The sequence below is a fragment of the Eucyclogobius newberryi genome, unplaced genomic scaffold (assembly GCF_026437365.1).
Source record: "Eucyclogobius newberryi isolate DKJ021-1_F unplaced genomic scaffold, fEucNew1.0.hap1 SCAF_10, whole genome shotgun sequence".
Taxonomy (NCBI): domain Eukaryota; kingdom Metazoa; phylum Chordata; class Actinopteri; order Gobiiformes; family Gobiidae; genus Eucyclogobius; species Eucyclogobius newberryi.
The window spans coordinates 16,753,470-16,778,465 of record NW_027315724.1 but is presented as its reverse complement, the minus strand read 5'-3'; the positions used below and the strand labels follow the sequence as shown (position 1 = coordinate 16,778,465).

General features: G+C 39.4%; 1 protein-coding gene across 2 annotated transcripts; it reads right to left on the bottom strand.

Moving 5' to 3' along the window:
- Window positions 1-2,941: 2,941 nt before the first annotated feature.
- fam168a (family with sequence similarity 168 member A) lies at window positions 2,942-24,307 on the bottom strand. Of its 2 annotated transcripts, XM_072461905.1 has the most exons (8): window positions 24,093-24,307; window positions 14,587-14,694; window positions 14,168-14,256; window positions 12,410-12,490; window positions 10,325-10,470; window positions 9,466-9,652; window positions 7,905-8,030; window positions 2,942-7,806 (listed from the first exon to the last, which is right to left on the bottom strand). In XM_072461905.1, the coding sequence occupies exons 2-7, from the start codon at window positions 14,646-14,648 to the stop codon at window positions 7,918-7,920; spliced, it is 678 nt and encodes a 225-aa protein (XP_072318006.1). In that variant the 5' UTR covers window positions 14,649-14,694; window positions 24,093-24,307; the 3' UTR covers window positions 2,942-7,806; window positions 7,905-7,917. The 2 variants fall into 2 exon arrangements, with proteins under 2 accessions (XP_072318006.1, XP_072318007.1); XM_072461906.1 differs by lacking the exon at window positions 14,587-14,694 and having other exon boundaries at window positions 24,093-24,280.
- Window positions 24,308-24,996: the final 689 nt, after the last annotated feature.

The window sequence follows — 24,996 nt, the reverse complement described above, 5'->3', positions numbered from 1 at the left end:
TCTTATAGACAAAACCTCTTACATACTTAATAAGAAGTAAAATAAATAAATAAATAAGATAAAGATAATAATAATAGTAGCAAAAGTAACCCTCTTATTTACAGCTGTTATATGGACGGAGAATATTGCACCAATATGATTGATATTATGTCATTAGAGTATTGCACATGAATATGACAGTATTGCACATGAATATGACAGTATTGCACATGAATATGACAGTATTGCACATGAATATGACAGTATTGCACATGAATATGACAGTATTGCGTATGAATATGACAGTATTGCACATGAATATGACAGTATTGCACATGTATATGACAGTATTGCGTATCAATATGACAGTATTGCACATGAATATGACAGTATTGCACATGTATATGACAGTATTGCGTATCAATATGACAGTATTGCACATGAATATGACAGTATTGTGTATCAATATGACAGTAATGCGTATGAATATGACTGTATTGCACATGAATATGACAGTATTGCGTATGATTAGGTCAGAAAGTGGTGTCATTAAAAGCAATTTAGACTATTTAGATGGTGGTGGTAGGTTTGAACACATGCTTAAGTTCATGTATATAATTAGACCTTCATCAAGCTCTATATTGTCCACTTGACTATGACTTTTGTATTTATCTGCTATATTTTAATTATGAAGTCTGCAGTCTGTTATTACTCTTATGATCAAGATAAGGTTTTGTATTTACTTTGGCCAGCCCACAGCTTGTTGAGCATTTACTGGTTGGTAAACTTTGTGGTGGATTCTGACATATCCACTTCAACACCGGCTGCTGTCCTAAATTTAAGCGTTCAAATGATTTGGGAGAGTGAATAAACAGGGAGGTTTTACAGATAACAATTTAAGGAGGCCTGTTGGATTTGGGCTCCATTAATTCTTTTATATCAACATTTCCTGTCAATCTGCTTCTGCCAGATCTTCCTGTTTCATGTTCAAATCCACATTTTAAAGTAAACTCTTTTTCAGCATAATGAGTTTCCTTATCTTTTGTGTACAAACTAAATCACTGGAAGGAAATACACATTGTGGTTTTGTTTTGCTTGATTAACAGCTTCTGACTCACATCCGCAACAGCACAGACAAATATTGATGTGAAAATGTTAAAAATGCACATGTTTACTAAAGTGAATTATTTGGAATTGCACACCATAATCCACACCATCATTTACTTGAACAAACTATAACAGTTTTTTTGTCTGAGTACTCAAAAGCGAGCAGACAGAGAAGTCACTGTTGGTTTCGAGTCGTTTAGCTTCATCTGCAGATTATGCAATTACTTTGCATTTGTGTTTGGACCAGCACCATTCAAATGAAAAATCTTTTGAAATATGGGAAATAGGTCAGATGGCTGAAAACCAGTTTTAAAGAAAACACAGTGCCATGATCTATATCAAACTTTACTCGAGGCCTCTATTTTGTCAGTTCAGTCAGTTACTTTTCATTATTTCAGCTGCATTTGACCTCACCGGTGCTGCTGGGGTAACGCTGCGTGACCCTTTGGCAGCAGATGAACGCTCCTGGACCGCTGTAGCTGGAGGATTGACATGTGCAAGTTAAAAATGAGAACTTGAAATCTACACACAGAGAATACTACAATCTCACATACAATCTTTTACTTTTCTGCTTATTTTTTCCTCATAATTTGGTACCGGGCCACATACAGAACCTTCTTGCTGTGCACTTTGCTTGTCCTGCTTTATTTTCAGCACCAGTCTCTGGACATCAGTGTACATCTTGATGCCTGTGTAATCTGCACCAGGATGTACATGTACCGTGTCAATTGTTTTAACAGCCATGTGTATTTAGCTTGAGCGAGTGTCTTTAATAGCCCCATTAGACTATAAAACTATTGCAAACCGTCTGGCCTCTATAAACTAAAAGCACACACATAACCTGACACTGGAGGAATGTAAAGCGGAAAAATAAGTTGCAGTCATGGTGTGAATATTTATCTTTGGTATATTATACTAACTAAACTAAATCTAGTGAAAGTTCAGAGCCGAGAGATCAGTGGTAGGTGGTGATTGTCGACGTTTCACAATCCTTGATGTCTGCTGATCGTCCACAGAGAAGTGAAACAAGTGTCCAGAGGAAATTATGAGGTTTTGTCAAAGGTTTTCAATGTTTAGTTCTTCAATTTAGAGCTGAAACCAGACTTTCAGGAAAAGAAATGAATATATATAGGTGACAAACATTTTAGAGTACTTAAGCCTCAAGCAGGCCAATGAAGGATTACTCAACCATGCATGAAGCAATAGAAATACAGCTCTGAGTAAGTTAAAGATGAAGAAACATTGTTATAACACAGCAAAAGAACATTTTATTGTCAATTACACAAAATATCTTTTCCCCCCTCATCCAAGTAGCTTCTTCAGTTCCTCTGACAGTGGTTCTCAAGCTTTTGTTCTTGAGGCCCCGCTTCACTGAAACAAACTGTTGTTTAGAGTAAGGAGTATCTGCAAATAGTTGAGGCTTACGGTAAAGAGAGGTTAGCTCCTCCTTTCCTTCTTTTGTTTTGGAACCCACATGGTTATAATGGTAAAAGCTCATACAAATGTCAATTTTAGATTATTTGTTTCCTTTAAATATAGATTTTACTTATCAGTCTTCTTTATTTTTAATTATTTGTCATTGACTGACTGGTACAAATGTAGGAAACCCTTAGACTAATAAAGACTAATACTTTACAACTTTACTGTTTGGAATACTCTACTGTAATTAATGCATTTGTGTAAACAAGTGTATGCCACTGATTAGTGTCTCAGATTTATCAACATCCCAAACATGTGAAAATATCCATACAAAACAAATAAAGTGAAGTGTACTCCTAAAACCTGGTGGCTCATAGTCGGGTGCGATTCCTAGAAAACACCACAAATCAATAAAGTATAATAAATACAAAGAGACTTTGATCCTTTTATAGGAAAATTTTAATAGTTATTCAATGTTCTACATTTTACAGTAAATATACAATTACAAACTTGGCTTAGTTATAGTACTAAGATCACTAACTGATCTTTAAAAAAAAAAAAAAAAAAAAAAAAAACCTTAACAACAAAAAAACATTAAAAATTAAAAAAAAAAAAAAAAACAGATTTACACTTCATATCACAAGCCTGACGCAGGTCCTTCACTCCGGACCAAATAGCTAACATACAATTCACTTCTCTCAACGTTAAAGACACGCCGGGCATCAGTTTCAACACAATCTTACGGTAACAGGAATACCATAGCGTGTGCAAACTGGGTACCAAACGAAAACTTCCAAAGATGGGGTGTTCCTAATACTCGCTCCAATTTGAGAATGCGAGTACGATGCTCTTTTTTTTCTTTTTTCTTTCCGGAAGACAAGGAATTTCCACTTTTTGCATCACATTTAGTGTCAAATCAAACTATGACATATCTGAAAAAATCAAAAAGCTGCAGCAGAACACCAAAGACATTTCAAGCAACTTCTACTATTGATGGGAATAGTAGTGTTTTTTTTTTTTATCTATTCTTAAGGAAAGTATAAAGACCTCTAAAAGCAAGGCAAATGCGAGGAGAGAGAAGAGGTGAATTGTTCAGCCCGCCTTTTATTATCAAAGTGAAAAGGCGTGCAACAATAATAGCAATGCACTAAATGCCAGTTAAAAGCAATCTTTGAACACTTAAAAATGCCAAAGAGTGCAGAGTGATGAGTGTTAAAAGTAAAGTGATTAAGACATATTTTTTTTCTTAAGCATATTTAAGAATTCCAATTCCATTCATATTTTAAGTGCAAATTGAAGTAACCAAAAAGGTGAGGAATAATAAAAAGGCCTCAATTTATTTGCTATGTCAAATATGAGGCATTGGTCCACACGTTTCTAATATTATCAATTCAGCGTTTCAGTAATCCGTACAACAAAATGGCATTTTGAGGGACTAGCCCCAACTTTGTAGTGCTCAAATTGTGAATCTGGCAAGTAGCAGTAAGATTGTTGGCCCCCTTTTTTTGGTTTCAATCTATGAATATACCGTACATTGCAAAAAAAACAACAACAAAAAAACGCACAACTCTAGTGACATCTAGTGTCTACCTAGGCTTACTGAAGATTAACAAATGCCACAGTAGATTATCAGTATTGACCGACAGTTTGGCAAAAATCTTAAATGTTAATCAGATGTTAGGAGAGGAAAAATGTGGCACTGGTGTTTGACGTGATGATAATTTTCGCGGACTCATAAATGGCCTCTAGAGGGAGCTGTGGCACAAAGTGAAAACAGGGTACAAGACACAAGAGTATACAAAAGTAAGACAGGCAAAATGCATTTAACAATATGTGAAAGAGGACAGCAATAAGAAAACACAGAATCACAGGAAGCTAGACATAACAAGGACTCAAGTCACCAGTAAACTAAGACATACTGAACAGCAGTTTGTGAAAATATGGCACGGAACAAAAGGCAAGAAGCTTTTTAACGTTTTTATAAGGGACATTTGTTGAAGCGTGTGAACGGCAACGGACAGCAAAGGTCACGAGCGAACGGTCCCTTTCGAGTTCGGTCATTCATTTACACGCACAAGGTCTGCAAAATGTGTAAACTGTAAAATGTGAACTGCAGTGTTGAAATAAAGTCAATGGGTTTCAATTTAGTCCCCACAAAATAGTAAGAGCTATTAACAGACAGGAATCAAAGTTGTGTTTCCAACATTATAACTTCGTGAAAGATCTTGAGCAGGGTTAATTTGGCTATTTCGGCTTTTCAAGTAAATAAACACAAGTACAGGAATTGAAATTTAAAAAACAAATTCAAAAATACCAAAAAAATCCAACTGAAATGAGTTTAAATCCATACATTAAAGACAAGACCATGTTTAATCATTGCAATTTGAGTGTCCAGTTGATCCAATAGTGGTCAACTAGCCTTCCATGTTAGCATTCACAGACCTTGTGGTTTACTCCCTCCACAGGGATTAAAGATGCAGAATTAAAGGTTTAAAATAGAGGTTAAAAAGCACAAACAGTAGCTGCCACACTATTGCGACCATGCGTAGCTAGAATTACATTACGGTACCACTTGCTGTATACTGCATTTGTAGTTCGATGCTATAGTGAGATAGGATACATTTTGATAAACCAGAGGGGGAAAAAAAAAAAAAAAAAATGAACTTGCAAATACTGGCAGACATATGGTAGCTCAAACTAAGCCTATGATGATCGCTGTTGTAGAATAAAGAACATTTTTGGGGCTTTGGGAATATAAGCAAATAAACTATAGCTGGCTTTCATTCAGCAGCTTATTTTGCACTGTTATTTTCCAAGAAGTAGACTAATAAGTGTACAAATAAATGGACAAACAACCTCAGTGGTGTATCTGTAATTACAATATAATTTACCTATTCATGCCCCTTGCACTAACATAGCCTAGGTACCTGTTACTTAGCATTAAATTATAGTTCAAAAGCATTTTTTTTTTGCATTTTAATCTTTCAAAATGTGCAATAATTCCTCACAAAGTTACCCTAACTGAAATTTCTGATATGTTCCACTCCTCATTGCTGTAATAGTTATTAAATGGCTGCATACAGAGCCTGTAATCTATATTAAAAGATTACATCGACAAGCCATCTCAAAAATCAGTTAAAATGTTGCTAAAACGATTACTGTACTGATAACAGTAGGAGGCATCCCTCTTATTTTATTGCAATATCGACTGTTCATCTACATACCCGTGCAGGAAATGCTCTGCTTTTGTAAATAGCCTTCTGCATTTAACTCTTTTGCTCAACTCCAGGCAATGCCACAAGCCTCACTCAGCTCTGACCCGACAAAGACCAAGATGAGGACAAAAAGGACAAAGATTTACAATGTGTGTCTAGACCACCTTTGTCAACGCAGTTCTTACCGTGTATAAATTCACTTGCCACAATGATTGCACAACTGTAGTTAATACAACTGCTGGGCCAATCAGATGACACATTATTTAGGTGGACACCCCACAGTTCAAACTATGTTAATAAATAATTGATGTGCGATTTAAAATGTGGAGAGGTTATTATTTATCAAATACCCAGTAGAAAATTGAAGAATTTGTAGTTGCAGCAAAAATGAAATGTAAAAGGACCCAAATAAAGTAAAATGAAAAAACAAATCTTGATTCCTATTAGACAATTTTATCATATAGCAGATTTTAGTCGTTTTATCATTGATCATTGTTTTTTGTTGCACCGAATGACCAAAGAAAGTTCCTATGTTTGTGAATCATGTTCATTGACAATGGCAATAAACCTTTTCTGATTCTGCGACCGAGGTGCATTTACATCGACACGATTTAGCTGCCAGCTGCAATCTCCATTTTGTCGTGAACAAAATTGTCTTCTTAAAAGAAATCATGATCTATCAATTGCAACTGAAGAAAAGAAAACACATTTTTACTTCTATAGAACGACTAACTGAGCATGTTTGTTTGATCTTTTTTACTTGCGTGGGAAAGAAAAAAAAGTCAAACCACGTCGTTGCACGGTTTCAAAACTAAGAATTGTGTTTGTTTTTTTTAAATTGTGGGCATCATTATAATAGTGAAAAATGATTGGAAAAGTAATCGATTGGTTCACGTTTTAACTACCTTTGCCTTTAAGTCCTCATGTTGAAAAAGAATGAAGAGGAGACGACACTGTCACCATTTAAGTTCAATATAAATAGTGCAAACAGCTAATGCATGTGTGCAGTCTCTTGCGGATGACTTCCTACACCTGGAAAGGAAATGCAGCGATAATGTCCTCCCCTCCTCTTTCTCCCTTTCCCTCTCCGTCTGCTCCTGGTCTCTCCTCCTCTAGTGCCGTTCCCTTTAAACTCCTCGCTGCTGTTGCGGCTGCTGCTGGCTCCGTCTAGCACACGGGTCGCTAGACTGCTGCGTGTATCACGTGTGTGTGTTTGTGTGTGAGTGCATCCGTCAAAACAGAACAAAATTTCACGATAAGTGCCACTACGTGATTGTGTGTCTGCATTCTGAAGTGGGCACACACACCAATATTTTAAAGTCGCTCGTCATTATCATAAATATTTGCAGTTGCAACGCTAAACACAACCCAAACTCGATCACTCCACATTAGATTTAGATTTTGACAATACATACTAGCCTGCATAGTACGTGGCTTCAATTAGCTGATGTTTTTTCTTGATAGGTACGATGCATAAGACAAGAGAAGGATGTGTAAATGCTAGGTCACTGCGACGTGGCACTTACAACGGGGATCGAGGACAAACATGGGATGAATACTGTCCCAGAAAAGACAGCAACGTCTTGGAAGACGACCGAAACGAAACAGAAAAACACAAGGTGGAATGAAAAGAACAATGAGTGTTCACTGAAATGTTACCCATAAATAGAAATATTAACTGCTGATGTTTACGAAATGACAGCATAATGAGATGTAAGTGCCTGTAAATTCCCAGCCAGCTCAGGAGAGGGCGGGGTCTCTCACACTCACACACACACGCAACACAGACACGGTGCGGCCAACACATGTTTCCCTCTGGAGCTACAATGATGGACAGAGACAAAATTAAAATAAAGAAAAATAAAAAAGTCAAATGACTGGTTGGCAAATGAACTGAGGAAAAAAAAAAAGCAGCATTTGTAAAAACCTTTAAGAGACTGTTGCGTAATAACAATAATAATAGTAGTAGTAAAGTGGCTGATGCACTTTAGTTTTGTTCTTGCCGACAGGTGTGGAGTTCCCGTGGTTTCCGCTGGGAGCCCCCGCCTAAGATTTGAGCAGTTGCATACAATGGTGGACTCCAGATCTGCCGGGAAAACGAGAGCAAAAGCACACAGCGGTGAGTGATTTAATACACAGCAGCCGTTTGTTTAGTCACAAAAGAAGCAGAGAGGAGACACTCACATGACGATGGGCTCTACCAGTGAGGCGGTACATAGCTGTAGCCAGGTGTCCCCTGGGGCCTGTAGGTTGGCACAGTAACGGGGTGTGCTCCCATGGGAGGATGCTGGGGTGTCGTTAGCAGAGTCCCTATAGCGTTGGAATAAGAATCAAGAAATAAGCCTTCAATAAAACCTGTGAGCCTGATAACAGTATAAAGACTTTATCTAAAATCAATTAAAACTGATGCTCTTGTGACGTATGAAGTTGATAGCAAAAACAAAATATATACAATAGTTTACAAAGTTTTTTTTTTAAATAGGTTTGACTGGATACAGAATCTGAAGAGCTTTTTTGCTAAATTACATAAAGTATGATGCATTAAAAAAAAATCTGAAAGTCTTGTAAACCTTATACATATCAAATGAGTGTACAGATTATAATATAAAGCACAAGCAGTGCTTTAAGTGGGCCAGGATGCACTGTTACTCAGAACCACCACAAAAAATGTAGAAGCACTTCTGAGCAGTCAGCACGTTCTCCCCGGGGCTTTAACAGGAGCAGACAAATGCTCAGAGCTTGTTTGTATCTCTACACTTTACACACAGTAGCCTTTCTGTGACCTGAGCACCATCTCCTGTTTTCTTCACCGTCTGACTGTCACGGACACATTCCTCTGTCACCGATTGGATCCCGTGTCATAAATCCTGCTGGCCTAGTGCCGTCATTGGTTAGTTTTTCTTGTGCTTGAATTTGCTTGGACACCTGCAGAAGGTAGACGGGACTAATCTCGGATAGGATGTAAATAAAAGCCAAATAAACTGCATCGCTTTATATTGCTGGACAGAGATGCCAGGCTCAGAGTGTGAGTTTAAGTTCAGAAGAGAGGCATTCATCTGTTAAACCTGAGCTAAAGTCCAAGTCCTAAAGGAAAGCCTGAATGTTATTATAGTTGCTCATTATGAGGATTTCGGGGTCGCGGGTGAGTGGAGCCTAGACCCAGTGACTTAGGGCCTTAGGCGGGGTACACCCTGGACAACTCATTGCACGGCCAACAGGAAGTCGGAGAACCCGGGGAGAACCCACGGTAACACAGGGAGGACTCCACCCAGAGAGATAATGTAATGTTCTCCATGATCATGTAATGTGCTCCATGATCTCCTTCTTGGGAGGCAAGAGCGCCAACTGCTCTCCCACCGTGCAGCCCTTTGTCATGCCCAATATTATTCTGATATCCGAGTAAAGCTGCTGTAAACCATGTCCCACCACAAGTGTAGTTGGGACAGTAAATGTGTGTTGTCCGGAGTTGCAGTTGATCTGATCATAGCTGCAGTGTTGTGGCATGCAGCGGCCCCCAAACTGTGGGTTAGGGCCCAGAACATGTTCCCAGGTCACATGTTTAAATACAGTAGATGGCAAATTATTCAGCCAATCAAATCTTACATTTCATAAATGTGTTTAAATCCTCAAAACACATTAGTGTCAACTACTATAGTGTCAACTATAGTGAAACTAGTATATAGTTGGAGCACCAGCACTTAATATTGTCCACTTAAAGCACTGAGCACATGTGAAAGATTTGTACCTGCGCTCATGGCCATGGTTGTCCCGGCAACCATCCCCATAGCAGCCATGCCGTTGTTGCGGGGTGCGGATACAGGGACTGGGGCAGGGTACAGGGCTGTGGAGGGGATGCTGTTGGGCTGCACCACAGTAGTGTGATGGATTACATGAGGCTGGGCTGCATACACAGGCTGAGTGTAGTACGCTCCCTGAAACACACAAACACATTTAACATTAGCAGACGCCACATTCGATGTTTACGCCATCGATTACATAACTCGACCAGTCCGCTAAATGTATTTTATTCCTATAGCAGTTAGCATTAGCTCGCAAAAAAGTTATGAATCTGGTACAAACCAAATCTACCACATTTTGGTCAAGGTAAAAGTCACCGTTTGGCCTTTTGGCCAATATAATATAATATAATATCATAACATAATTAGTGTGTAAAAATTAATCTATTGAAAAAAACACTTTTTTTTCACATGTTCCTACAGAGGAGAGGAGCAGATCAATGACATTAATATCATGACATAAACATGATATACTTTAATATGGACATTAGCTTTGCCATTAATTGGTATGTGAAAATGATAAAGTTTGAGCAGCAGAAAAAAAAATTTGGATCATGAATGAATAGTCAGCATAGTTTCATTCAAGTGTAAATACATCCAGTTGTTGAGTTGCTACAGACAAAATAAACTAAATATACCCAACTTTTGGAAGCAGATTGGTCACTAAAGCAAAACCCCTTCTATATTGTGTTTTGATATAGAAAGCAGAAACTATAAAAGATAACTTTCAGAATGTAATTCATCACCACAATAGCATTAGTTTCCTTTTATACAAATAAAGCCAAAGCTAAGAGGAGATGTCCTTACCTGTGTGTAGAGGTTTTGCTGAGGGTAGGCACTGCGGATTGGGTACATGGCTGTGGGGTAAGGGGTCGGTGTGGGAGTGTACGGAGGGGGTGCTCCATTTGTCTGGGTGGGGGGCACTTTGTATGGGGTGCCTGCTGTGGTATATCCTGAAAAAAAACAACAACTAATTATTATCATGGGAGGTATACTATTATACTCCTTGTTTTATAAACTGAAAACTAATTTTAAAAAACAAATAATATTTAGGAAGCAAAAAAAAAAACAGAATAAAAAAATAAAAAGTACACATAGTACACATTTTTCTAATATACAGCCTTTGTTTGTGTTGGCAGTTCTACTTTCACCCACTAGATGGCGTGTTGGTGACACTATTGGCAGCGTTATTAAACAGAACATACAATCCAGACTATTCACAATTCTTACAGTGACCTTCAGTTAAATTCTCCTCCTAATAAAACTTAAATGGTACTCAGTGAGTCATATGCCACGAATAACAGTTATAAAAAACTAAGAAATCTATATGTAGAGAAGATGAGACCAAAACCAGAAGAAATAATAGCTGACGCACAGAAGCCATTTTATAAACCACTCTAATGTAAAGAAGCTCATGGTTATTACGGCGGATTCAGCTCTCTGGGGGTGCAGTACTGCCCCACGACCACTCGGAGGAGCCTGAAGGTCAAACATGCTAGCTAGGGCCTCTGCTGCTGGCTTATGAAAGGCTTCTCTCTCACACAAGGACAAGGGAACAAAGAGATGCTGGAGCGCAGAGCCGTGTGCGACCGAAAGGCTGTGCATACCCTCACACACATTCTTTTGCTCCCGACATGCATGCGGGCCGGGCCACGGGGGGACAATGGTGTGTGACAATTACAAAAGCCCTGCTGATAGGGAAACAGCCTGCCTATTCAATGGTCTTGAGAAATAATGACATTGGCCGGCATTTCAAATCAGACAGGTCTTGAGAAAGATTTATGCAAGTCATCGGAAATATTATTTTTGTGTGATTTTGATTTGTATGTGTGTAATTAAAGCTTGCAGCAGAATGCTAATGAATAACAGTACCTATCATCCCGACTCCAAAAACATCTCAAGAGAAGGAGGGGGAGGGGACAAAAGAATACCGTTATCAAGGCAATATGGCAGAGACAAAAAAATGCACTGCACCATAAACTAAGGATTTAGCAAATTTTAGCGGTTTCATAGTTAATAAACTCATGGATTTCCTTCTGTTTTTATAATACTAAAGAAAAGACTAACTACCGTCATGTCGTGAAAGCCTGCCTTGTTAAAAAAGAAAATGAAAGATAATGCCGAAAAGACAGAGCTTTCATTCACTTTCTTCCACTTGACAGACTTAAGCCCGCATGAGAAAGACCAGTTTTCCCCCCCATCTGTTCTGAGATCGGCCCGTGGACACCAGCAGAGCGACTATCTGCTGCAGACAGCTGTTACTGGCTCAAATCCCACCCAGTCGCCCCTTTTACAGAAGGGATTCCACTAAAACTAAAAGCTTCAATATTACCTTATAAACTTAACATTTAAAACTCGAAACAACCTGAATTTACAAGTCAATTTCCTCCCCCATAAAGCTAACTGCTCATTTCGATATAATGAAACTACAATAAACTTGAAATAATTACAGCATTTTTACTAAACTGCATTCAAGCAACTCCACAATTATGTGTTGTAGGTTAGATATATTTGTTTGAGAGGTTTTTGCACTTTTGAACTCCTCTTATACAAAGTTAATTGTATTATCCCATCCGCTACACAAATTAGTAATAACAGTATAGTTAAGTGATGACAATGTAATCAAATGGTGCTTATCATTTATGAACATGTGGTATACTAGATATGCAATAGAGGTTTTCCATTCAGTATCAAATATGCAATTATCATCTCAAAACCCCCAGCTCTACAATAACAATCATAAATTTGCAGAATACTTCCTAAAAAAGGAATTAAATCAACTGTCAGCTCTGCAAACTACATGAACTAAAAGTATGGATCTCCAGGCAACGAAGCCGACGTCTTTATTTGTAGTAGTTTTCCCCAGACCAGTGTCGTGTTTGTGCGTCATACCTGGTGGATACCCTGGACTGCCCGTTTGATAGATATTTTGCGCATAGGTCTGGGCTGCGGCCGGGTAGCCTCCTGGATAACCTGCGGAGAGCGGACAACAGAGGCCGAAGGGAAGCGTTAATGACGACACGGGTTCACACGCACACACACTACAGAGGCATTTTGGTCTGGCCGCTCGCTGTCGGCCCGGATGTGTGTTCCGGACCGCGAACGAGGCGCACCTGCCGATATGCTGTAGGGGGAGACATTCGAGCGGCGGGATTACACGTGCGGGTGTGGGGCGGGCGAGTAAGTGTGCACGCCACACGCCGAGACTCGTGCGTCATCAGTTACACAGCATTCAAACAAAGCAGCGCTGCCCGGTGAAAATAGCCATGTATCGAGGTGTGGGTTGGAGGGAGGCGAGCGGGAGAACAAGAGTGGAGAACAGGAGGGGAGCACAAGAGGGGAGCACAAGAGGGGAGCACAAGAGGGGAGCACAAGAGGGGAGCACAAGAGGGGAGCACAAGAGGGGAGCACAAGAGGAGAGAACAAGAGGAGAGAACAAGAGGAGAGAACAAGAGGAGAGAACAAGAGGAGAGAACAAGAGGAGAGAACAAGGAGAGAACAAGGAGAGAACAAGAGGAGAGAACAGGAGGGGAGAACAAGAGGAGAGAACAAGAGGAGAGAACAAGAGGAGAGAACAAGAGGAGAGAACAGAGGAGAGAACAGAGGAGAGAACAGAGGAGAGAACAGAGGAGAGAACAGGAGGAGAGAACAGGAGGGGAGAACAGGAGGGGAGAACAGGAGGGGAGAACAGAGGGGAGAACAGAGGGGAGAACAGAGGAGAGAACAGAGGGGAGAACAGAGGGGAGAACAGAGGGGAGAACAGAGGAGAGAACAGAGGGGAGAACAGAGGAGAGAACAGAGGGGAGAACAGAGGAGAGAACAGAGGAGAGAACAGAGGAGAGAACAGAACTGCGCCACTGTGGGCTATAAATGGCATTGGATCTGCCTGTGTGCTGCGTAGCCTTAACAGCTACAGTGTTATTGATCTCCGGATGCCGAGATGAGCTGCCATCACAGAGAAATACATATTTGCATCCGTCAAAAATAAAGGGATGAATAATTGATTTGCGCTGTACTTTAGGTAACGATCACACAGGACAGAAGAACTGACTTGATTCACTGGCAAAGACGCCGCAGACATTATGTAGCATAGTTTAGGTTCGCTTACAAAATTTAATATCTAAATTATTGTCACAAACTGTCACAAACAATTATTTGAGTAGTCGGCTAGTCAGCAGATTTCCCTTTCCGCGAGTCAATAGTTTTCAGGTGTTTTTAATGGATTCTTTGGCCTGTAGGCTTTATTAGACAGGACAGCGGAGCATGAAATGGGGAAGAAACCAGGGAGGACACGCAGCAAATTGTCTGAGCCGGGATTTGAACTCACGATAACTCACATTCACCGCTTTAAAAAGACATTACCAAACAAATAAAAAAGGTTGAAATATGGCGACTGAAGGATTTTTGACATTTTGATTTCATAATTTTAGCATTTTTGTATAGTCCAGATTACGATAATCAAAAATACCAAGGATTCCCCCCCCCATAGTCGACTAGTTGGTTGATTATTTGTTGCAGCCCTAATAACGTGTGACATTTTTGCAGTCATTTTCTGATTCATTTCAAAATAAACAAACGTTCACACATAAAAGTCTACACAACAGCCAGTCACACAATTTTTTGCATACATCTGAGGTCAGAAAGTTGTACCTGCGAACGCCATGTTCTTGGGGTTTCCGTATGGAGAAGCCTGCACGGGGCTGTAGACTGGATTCATAGCTGAAGATAACCTGTTCTTGCTGAGAGAGTGGGCGGCGGGGGGGACGGAGATTCAGAGGCGAGAGGAAAAAAAGGAAACAGAACCACATTTAAACTCTGAAAACGCAAACGTCTTGGACACAAACTGGTCACATTCATGAACCCCAAAACGTCGTAAATGGAACAACAACATGCAACACAATGCAACAGGTGAACCTCAACGTAGGCAACAACAGATCGACAGATTTGGCAGCACGTTACAGTCAAACCTTACCTGGTGTGTGAAAACATGGGCATGATACGTGAGAAGTCGTGATATTGTGTGTGTGTGTGTGTGCGTGTGTGTTTGTGTGTGCATGCGTGCCCCGTACCTCTTGTGCGTGTCTGGTTGATACATGAAACTGAATTTGTCTGTGGGATGCCCGCTCGCCATTCTTGCTGTATGCAAATGAGGAAGGAGTGGAAGTGGATATGCAAATCTGAAATTAAAACAGCGAGAGGTCATGATTACAACGAACACAAGAAAAAAAGGGGGAAAATAACTGCAAAGCAAGCACCTGTGCGAACGGCAAATGGTCACGACAGCTTGTCCCTCCCGTGTGGCGGAGGCTAGTCTCGCGGACGTGTGAATGTAATACAGTTGTGTGCTGCGGGTACCAAACAGGCCTCTGTGGCTTCGCTTGTTGTTGACGTCCCGTAAGACGTGACAATGAGGATTGTTTCCTGTCCTCACTTGCACTGGGATAGATCCAACTACACGTGGGCAGTCCTGAACAATGAAACTTGTAATATTACCTTTTTTTGTCCCAGAAAAACTGTTTCAATTCATGTTTTCCAAATTAGCACAGAGCTAATAACTGAAATTGACGTAATGAGGGTTGTACTTTTCGTAGATGCACGTTTTAATAATTATTACTTGTATACTATAAACATTTAAAGTGCATATGGCATGTGCATGTTTTTCTAACTACAGTAATACTAAGTTTGGTGGGAAAGTCCCTGCATTAAATATGTATCATAGTTTAGCAGTCTGTAAAAATATCATTCAATTTTAATATTTTTATCTCCCCGTTTGTCACATTTAATTTAGAGAAATCTACATTTCTGTAAAGCAGGTCACAAATTTGAAGAACAGTAACATGTTTGACAATAGGAATTTATGACAATTATAGATTTCACTGTTTAGTAAGTCTCAATATGTGAATAATCGGTAAATTGTGATGTTTTTTCTCACAACAACATCACCCTAAAATTGTTATTGTGACATCCCCAGTCATCAATTCCATTGAAAATGCAGGGATGATTTACACACAACTGATACAATGATGTGTGTAAATTACAAAATAAGGGTTATCAGGTTTTATATGTCAAATCAAAACCCTATTGTGCGATTTATTTATATTGATTTTGACCCTTGTTTAAGTTGTGGTTGCTAGGAAACAATTGCATTACCCAGGTCAATTATTATGCTCATGTCCAACCAGGAAGTACAATTGGGGGGAAAAAGGCAAAATGTTCAGAAAAATATCATGTTAACTACACTTTAGTGAATGAGCAGTCAAACTTTCAGTTTTAACTTTTTTTGTGTGTGCAATAGACAAGTTACCTTGTAATGCTGCTTGGATTCACAGTGCAAAAAGAGCATGAATATAAAGAGCTTTTATTGGCCCTTTTGAATGGTTCACTGGTGTCAACAACAAGCCGGGCCGATGTGGTACACTGCAGTAGCCGACACGTTTTTGCGCCTTTGGATAATATGAATGTGTGTGACGCAGAGAAGCTACACCAAACATCGACCACAAGCGGCAAAGCAAACATCAACAGTCACTGAGCAAAAAGCACCATACACCTCGTGGGTGGGCGGGTGAGCGAAAACAAGACAAGCCACAAACAAAATTTGGTACAAATAAGCCAGGAAAAAGCTATGAGTAAGCATGATCCGTTATGAGCCGAGAGACACACGAGCACAGAGTGGAACGGCTAAACCAAGAGGACAGGTGCGTGTGCAAGTGCGGCCATTTTGCATTGATTTTGTGATGTGTTAGATGTGGAATCAACCGCTGCAAGTGATGTCTATAGGCCGGGTAAAGCTGGAAAACATTGTAAAGCTAACACTCGGTCATGCATTTAGAAATAAATTGTATATGCCAGTCACAGTAATACATTTTAAAGTGTGATATAATGTGAGAAAAATCTCACAAACAAACAATAATATTGAAACTACTTTCATGCCACTGTCACAAGAATTCTAAAGCAGGATTATCCTTGAACAAACTAATTTCCAACAAAAAAAGAATTTGACCATTATGAAAATCAAAACTTTCTGAATCATTTTTATTTTTTTAAATCAATAAATATAATACATCAGGTGTACTTTTTGGGGTCCAGATTGAATAGAAATTACCCAATTTTGTTCTAAAATAGCCACAATTATTCGTTTTTAGTTGTAAATTAACAGATTCATCTTGACATCCCTAGATATAATTTAGAAATGAAATAAGTACAGGCAAAGGTGTGTTTATCACTCATTCGAAGACTTGGGTCAGTTTCAATCAGTGGTTTATTTATTGTTCCGATTCAAAAGCTTTTCAACTGAATGAGAACCACAATGACGCATGCTGCCACAAATTGAAGATAACGCAGCAAATCGTTTATGGCTCGATATCGGCTTTTACAGTTTGGCGTAGAAGTAATTCCCTTCCCAATCACACTGAACAAATCACACAGGCGAAGTGGCTCAAGGACCCTCCAGGACCTTCGAGATCGTCACCATCTGAGACCAGAATCAACAGGCATCCTATCAGAAAATACATCAAACTAAAAAAAAAAAAAAAAAACATGTGCGTCGCCTCCTTTTGCACTCTCTTTAATGGAAGAACGCCTCGTCTACCGGCCAGAACAACAGACAATGTACTCTAAAGAAAAAAAACATGGTCCTGATTTTTCACAGCATCCACTAGAACATCTATTTCGAGCTCAAGCAACACGATTCTACTAATGGCCCGCTATTCAGCATTTCCTGGCACAAATACAAGAAGCAATTGAAACTGAAAAACCTGCAACATCTACAACGGAGAGTCGGCCGTTTCAATTAATGCCATGTAAGGATTCGGAATGATGGCCATTAACGCGTGGACAGGTGCCTGGAGCTAATCCTGGGGTCTTAACCTTGCGAACACACCCTGTACCCGAATTACAAGCCTGTCTGAAAAGAGAGAGGACCTGTGCGGCGGCGAAGAGGGAGAAACGGTGATGAAAGTGACTAGTGAGAACAAGAGAGCCAGCACAATGTGTTTAATGAAGGTGTGAAGCTGGAAGGAGGAGGAGGAGTCAGCGACACGTCCCTTTGTCTAAGAAGAGTGCGTCTTTGCAGTCACTGGTGGAGAAACTAAACTGCTTTAATCAGATAATGAACATTTATTGTCACACTTATTGTCTCCGACTCGTCAATATATGTATAAAAACCCCAATTACGTTCTCAGAGATTGTGCAAACCAATTGTCATTCACTTTCATGTGGAGTACACAGAATACACCTTGTACAAGAATGGGCCTGCAACAATTAGACTAATGGTGACTAGTAGACTATAAGCTTTGCCTTACACCGCCTTATCTGGCCTTTTTAAATCTAAACTCAAAACATATTTATTCAGACTGGCTTTTAACACAATGCAGCGACACTTTATTCTGTAGTTTATTTTTATGCTTTTGTATTGCCTTTATTATGAAGCACTTTGGTCACCTTGAGTGCTGTAAAGGGCTCTATAAATAAAGGTTGATTGATTGATTGATTGATTGATTGATTGACCATAACTGTAGTATTACATTATCAAAAACACTATTATTGTACTTTTCGGGCTATACAACGCTCCAGAATAAAAGTTGCTCCAACGAAATTTAAAAAGAAATAAGAAATCGTACATAACGGCCTGCACCGGTCAATAAGCCACAGGAGCCCACGTTGTAACATGAGAAATGTACGCATAGAGTACACCGTAGTGTACAAGAATACTTAATGTAATTATGTAAATTCAAATTTAAGTATTCTATTTCTAGAAGCCTTCAGTCACCCTATTTCAATCTTTATTTGGTTCATAAAGGTGTTTAAAACAGTCTAAATTTATAATAGAAATTAATTTAATTAATTTCTATACATCACTAATAGTGACGTATCGTGGCCCTGTACATTAGAAAGTGGCTTTGCTCCATTGTTTAGAATGGCAGAACAAAGTTAATTCATTGTATTTTCTACCACATCATTTTTGTAATCGAACAGAGCATTAATTGAAAACGTCTTTTGATTATTTGATTAATTGCAAAGCCCTATTCTAACTCAGAATTACAGCAATGATTAAAGAGTTCTGACAACTTTCAGGAACAACAAAACAATATCCTCATTTTAATCAAACTACATTCACAGAAAGCAATTTAACCCCTTTTTGCTCAGATCCCCGTAAATCTTCCCTTGTCTCACACTACTGCTGCAGGTAAGATCCGTGGGCTCTGCCTAAAGGGCTCACTTATCTTCTGACAGCTACATCTTTCAGTGGCTCCCGACAAAGACCGTGTTGTGGCACGCTTGGCATTCTCAACATACAGAGGCTCACCAGATATTTTCTGCTGCATCAACGAAATGAGGCAATGAAAAGGTGTTTATCAGTAAATTGGATTGGGTACAGAACAACAGGCACTCTACAGACATTTATTATAACGTTTAGCTTCAATCTACACCAATAGATCAGAACGTGTGCAGGTCTTTTGAGCCAAGGCCAAGGCTCGCCATAAATACTTAAAATATTTATGATTTATGCTGTTTATTAGATATAACTTACTAGAACATGTGCAGGTGTCATAGGCAATGTTTACAGCTTCCTGTATTCATTAGGCCTAAAGATAGGCAGTTTTAAAAGCTATATCCAGATACTTGCCTTCTGCCACCAATAAATCAATATGGGTTTATAAATGTTGTGATGTCCTCTGAAACCAAGCTCAAAACATGTAAATTTAATACAGATAAACACAATGTTCCAGGGTGCCGAGTGCCAACTGGTTGTAGCTCCACCTCGCCGTATTTGATTATGGAGATTGCTGGTCCCTGACAACTGTGTTGCCACTTCATGTCTCATCTTGCACTCAAACAAAGCCAGAATGGACTCGACTGTGAGACAATATTAGCTTACTTCCCTGATCCTCGACTAAAACCAAGCAGATTCTCCAGACTCTGTTAGGCCTAATAAACTGGAGAGGGACTTCATTTACGCTCAGCTCATAAGCAGTAGCAGCCAGAGGCACCAGCTCCGACCGCGGCTCAGCTCACAAAAGGTTATGCAAGCGACATCACTGCATCAGAGATTGTGGACGTGAGTGGAAAAAAAATGCATGCATCAATGGCGAGGAATTAAATGTTCTCTATTACGAGCAAAAAAAAACTCAAGTGTGAAAGAGATGCTACAGTTTGATAACTCATATAAAAAAGGTCTACAACTCTGCAAAATACTTACTTTGTACTCTAAAGAAAATCAAGTAAACAGTTGTAGAAAACCAGATAAACAATGGGAACACTAGCTACGCTCACATTATCACAGATACAGAGTGCGTGTGTTGAAGAAAAACATTTTTGTGAGGCAAGTTGAAGTGTCCTTTATATCCCCCTGTTGTTAGCAAAGAAGCATAGCATAGAAACATTGGTAAAATTATTGGCTGTACAAATTATACACTCACTCAGAATGTTGAGGAGCATCTTTTCAAATAAAAGAGTGCTGATACATAACTATTCCTGTGTCTACATCCAACTGCGGCGTTTGGCATTCGCTCAGATATTCCAACTCGTTTCCTCACTTACTTAATTCACGCTTAATCGAAATGTCAGGTTTCAAACAATGAGCCCGACTCCACAAAGGGAGAATCCTACAACCTGAGGGGGGCAGAGGAGGTAATAATGAGGAAGAAGGAGAGGAGGAGGGGTGAGATCGTGGATGCGTAAAGCACGTGCACAAACACAAACACACAAAGAGCAAGGGTTCCTGGAGAATATGTACAATGCAACACAACCCCCACACAACTCCTGCCTCCTACGGAATAACTCATCCGCCTTCAGTCTTTCAGCACCAACCCAGGACCAGTGGGCGTTATCACACTCGGGCAACGGGGAGAGACTAGAACTCACAGTTTGTCTAAGCTCCAGAAGGGAGAGTACTTCTTTACTCCAGACAATACAAATGTGTGGCTTTAAGTATCAACAGCACATTTACAAGCACAACTCTCACTTTGCATAAGATGAAGTACGTTAACACCATACTTTTATGTAAAATGTGTTTTTTTTTAAAAGTCTTGTGGATGGTGTTTTGACCCAATATTTTTCTGCTGGAGGGTCCGTCACCTGCTTGTTTCCATGGAGATGCGGTTTCTTTGTTGAGCTATAGACCTCAAGTCTGTTTAACTATAATCAGTAAATGGCGTCTTGGTCGACCCACATTATTCTTTAGACCATTAAGTTGTTTTCTGAGAATTGTTAAAGATTTACATTCACTTGTGCAGGAAGGAGAAGGCCAGCAGTGAGTCATCTTGAGATTTGTGTGTGAATTGACTTTATTCTTATACTTTTTTTAAATAGTTGGTAGTATTTAGCATATGTATTTATTGATTAAAAACATACACTACTAAAAATAAATCCAAATTGGTTCAAACTTGTCAAACGCATACTTATGTAAGAGTTGCTATTTTTATTACAACTGAAACATCATAATTTGTCACTGATGTAACTGGAAGGGATTGACATGACAAATCCCTCAGACCTTCCCTAGAGCAATCCAGACTGCCCTGGGTTATTTTGGATCCAGGACACATCTGACACTTAAGGATTCCGTCATCTCACTCACTTCTGCTGCCGCGGATTATGCTGAGAAAACGCTGAGTTCTTGAAAATGGAATTCATAAGACCAAGTGATAATACAGGCTCTCAACTAAATGCAGTGAGTTCAAAGTTTCCCATCCAAACAGAAATAATGACTACAATAAATAAAATGCAGTCAAAGTGAAACTCATTAAGGCACCATTATCACGTAGGAAATTACATATTGTCTTGTAGTTTTGAAATGTATACCAATACCATACTAAAAAAATACGGACATTTAAAAATAGTTTGTTGCCAATCAATTGTTGCTCATGTGTAATAAAAGCATTTAGATAATTTCTTAATTGCAAACACAAGAAATTAGGGTTGTATAACAATGCATTCACGTTCCGTTTGTTGCTGCAATGTATTGATCGTTTGAGCGTGCACTTGAGGTAGAATTGATTACTCTCAAATGCCATGCCGTCTGCAGTAAGAGGACAAGTAAATAATGAGCCACTGAAGCTCTGCTCCAGTCATTTACAGTTGCAATAACCAGGTATAGATTTTAGGATTGGGTTGAATGTCATAAGCATGATTGAGAGGCTGTTGATTTGCAATAAAACTGATGCACTGATTGCACTGATCTTGGAGAAAGTCTGTTTTAACAAAGAATACTTTTAATGATCCAAGGGTAGAGGTTTGACAAATAACATTTTACCCATGGGATTGTCCAGGACATTTAAACTGCCATTTGAAGGAATGTATTTACAACAAAGGTGAATTATTAGACCCCTTTTATCTAGTACATTAGGAGCCAATTTGTGAATGTGAACTAATAAGTAATTAGGAGAGATTAGCATTACTTTAAAAATCTAGAATAGTATCAAACTCAAATATTTATTATGTTTTCTTAAGGTGTCAACATATCTTCACAAATGATGTTCTCAAAGTAAAAAAGACTGCACATGAATGACACAATTAGTATTCAAAATAAAATCAAAGCCTAAATTAGATATCAAGTGACAGCAATTCTTACACACAGACCATCTGACATGACACTAATTATCCCATGTGTAGACAATAAAGGAATATCTTATCTCATCTTTTCAAATCAACAAAATACAAAAATGTGAAAACTTTAATACCAATAATAATATATTCAATAGAAAATAATCATTTTAAAGAGATGGCACATTAAATATGCTTTCCTCCACAATGTGTACATGCAGAGCTGGCTGCCTCCACACACCTCTGTCCAAGTGTAGGTATGAGCACAGCTTAAGGAACATAATAAAGCATGAGTGACAGCCGAAGGAAAAACAAGTGTCTCCTGGGATTGTTGCAACCTTTTATCAAAGTCTTTTATTCCCAGTGAAAGTTCTCACCTGCCGATTACTGGGGCACACAACATGAGCTGATCACAGATCAATCATTTGACTCAATCTGTCCAGTCAGGACTCCCCTCACATATTAAAGCAGAAAAAGAGCAATGCAATTGAAACCTACACAAGCCATTGAGATGAAGTGTGGAGGATGGTACTCAAGGATGACTACTACATTGGGCAAGAGGCATTTAAACAGAAGTGAAAGTGTATGTCTTCCATTTGCATGCGTTCACAGATCTGTAATGAGCAACTCATTAAGTGGGGGAATGGGGAATCGTGTGCTGCCAGACAACAGCCTGTAATAGAAGTGCTGACTCCTAACATTAAGTGACACCATGCTTTCTAATGTCTGACAGTTTTATGGCTCTATTGTAAAGCTCGCCATTCACACACACAGGCCAAAACCAACATGGCCACAGCTTTCGTGCTGCATGCAGACAGGCCTCAACCGTAACTGAGAATAACATTAAACGGCATTGTTGTTTTTGAAATGTTATTAGTTTTTGGACACCAGGACTTTTGGTGGACATCATCATATAGCGGCCGTGGAATAGTTTTAACATTAAGAAGACACTTAAATGAGCAACAAGAAAAGTAGATGTCAGACTACTTGATACTGAATGGACAATCTTACATTAAATGAGATTAGTGGTAAATGTGTAGAGGGTGATCCCTACATAAAAGACTTCATGTAACAGATACGCCTAGTGAAAAGTGAGAATAATTGTTAAATGCTATTCATCCTTTTCTAAGTCTATTTGAAGCCGTAGCAACAAAAACTAATACTCAACAATCAATCGTTGAATTACAATAACAAAAACATAAGACAACTATGAACATTTTATTGTAATCACTGGACTGAACAAATCAAATCATTATTTTAACTAAAATGAAATGAGGATATCAGGATTGGAGGGTACCAATTTACAACACAACAATGTATAAACTTCCTATTAAAATAACTAAATAAATCGGCCTCTGCTCACACACACAAGTCATCCCTGGTAAACGTACATCTGAGTCTGCATTCCTATGAGATGGGAAGCAACGGCAAAACAGCCATTGTTGGACAAAAACGGATACACTCAAACAAGCTTAAGACACCATTTTGAAAATCTCCTGATTTCTAGATAACACAGAGATGCCATCTTACCAAATATCAGCAGCCTCTTCACAGCTGCGATATGCAGGAGGATTTCTCCATCCTTAAGCACCACTTCAGAAGTCTGTACCACAATACTAACATTAGCTTAGCTTGTCTGCTAGCCTCAAAACACCGCCGCTAACCCACTGTAGCATCTCTGCATCCAGACACGCTGCTGCTGTTGTCCAAACGGCTAATTAGCGGGCTAGCTGAGGCAGGATAGATGACTGCACGGAACAATCGCGGTGAACTGCATCCGAACTCACTCATAAATGCAACACATAGAATCAAGCATTACCCCGTCAACACATCAACACACGAGCTAGTGGTCAGGATCAGCTTACATTTACTAAGCAAGCTAGCGCTAGCTTAGCCCGCTAGTACCCCGCCGCTGTAGCCACTACGGAGGACAATTGAAAGGGATACGAAAGGGAAAAAACACAAGGAAAAAAACATCTAGCAAGTCGACAAATTGCATTCTTCTTCTGTACAACGATCAGCGGACGACACTTACCAAAGGCGGTCAGCCAAAGAGTTCGAACAAAAAGATTTCCCTTATTTAAGAGGTTTTTTTTTCTGATCTGCTGTCCGTGTATGCGCTCAGCTTTGGTCGGTGCGGACTGGCTCTGCGTTTTGTTGGGCCAGTGGCGGTGCTGTGAAGAGACGGCCACGAGTGGGGGATGGGGATGCACCGCCGGGAGGGAGTGGGAGAGAGGAGGGAGGGATGTAGGGATGAGAGGAGAGCGGAGAGGGGCCCGCTCTTACAGCAGACACGCTAATGATATGCACATTATCACAGGATCGAGCAGATGCACTGTGTTTGGGAGCAGAACACACAGAAAACCAGTTTGGATTGTGAAAGATATTTCACCGGTATTAGTGCAAATCATTTTAATTTGTGCTCCCTGTTAAAATTCAATTCATACCGCAAAGCTGTAAAATAGAGATTGATGTGGCCGATTCCCACCACATTATGTAGTATTGCTGCTGCTCAATAATAATAAAGACGCCACTGCAGCCGGTACAAATCCACGTTCACTCGTCATCTTTCACGTTCAGTCACTGCGTTTTACCGATTTCCAAGTTTACTGAGGAGAATTGTCTGCTCGTGGATTTACTGCGCCATCTGGTGGTTTTAAGAGTCATTGCACGGTCTAAATTATGTTGACTTGAGAAACCAAAATATTTTTATTTTATTTGACCCTACAATGTAATATATTAAATGTGCATGTCATAAATTAGCAAACGATCAATCTGGCATCTCTTAATCTAGTTTGGTTATTTTTCATAGGCTATCACCAGTCTAAAAAAACACTAACATGTCATTGCTTTGCACAAAATAAGACTTACCGTTAATGTATTGTTAAAATCAAGGAATTTTGTAAATCCTGGCATCATTGACTTTCTAATGCACGTCG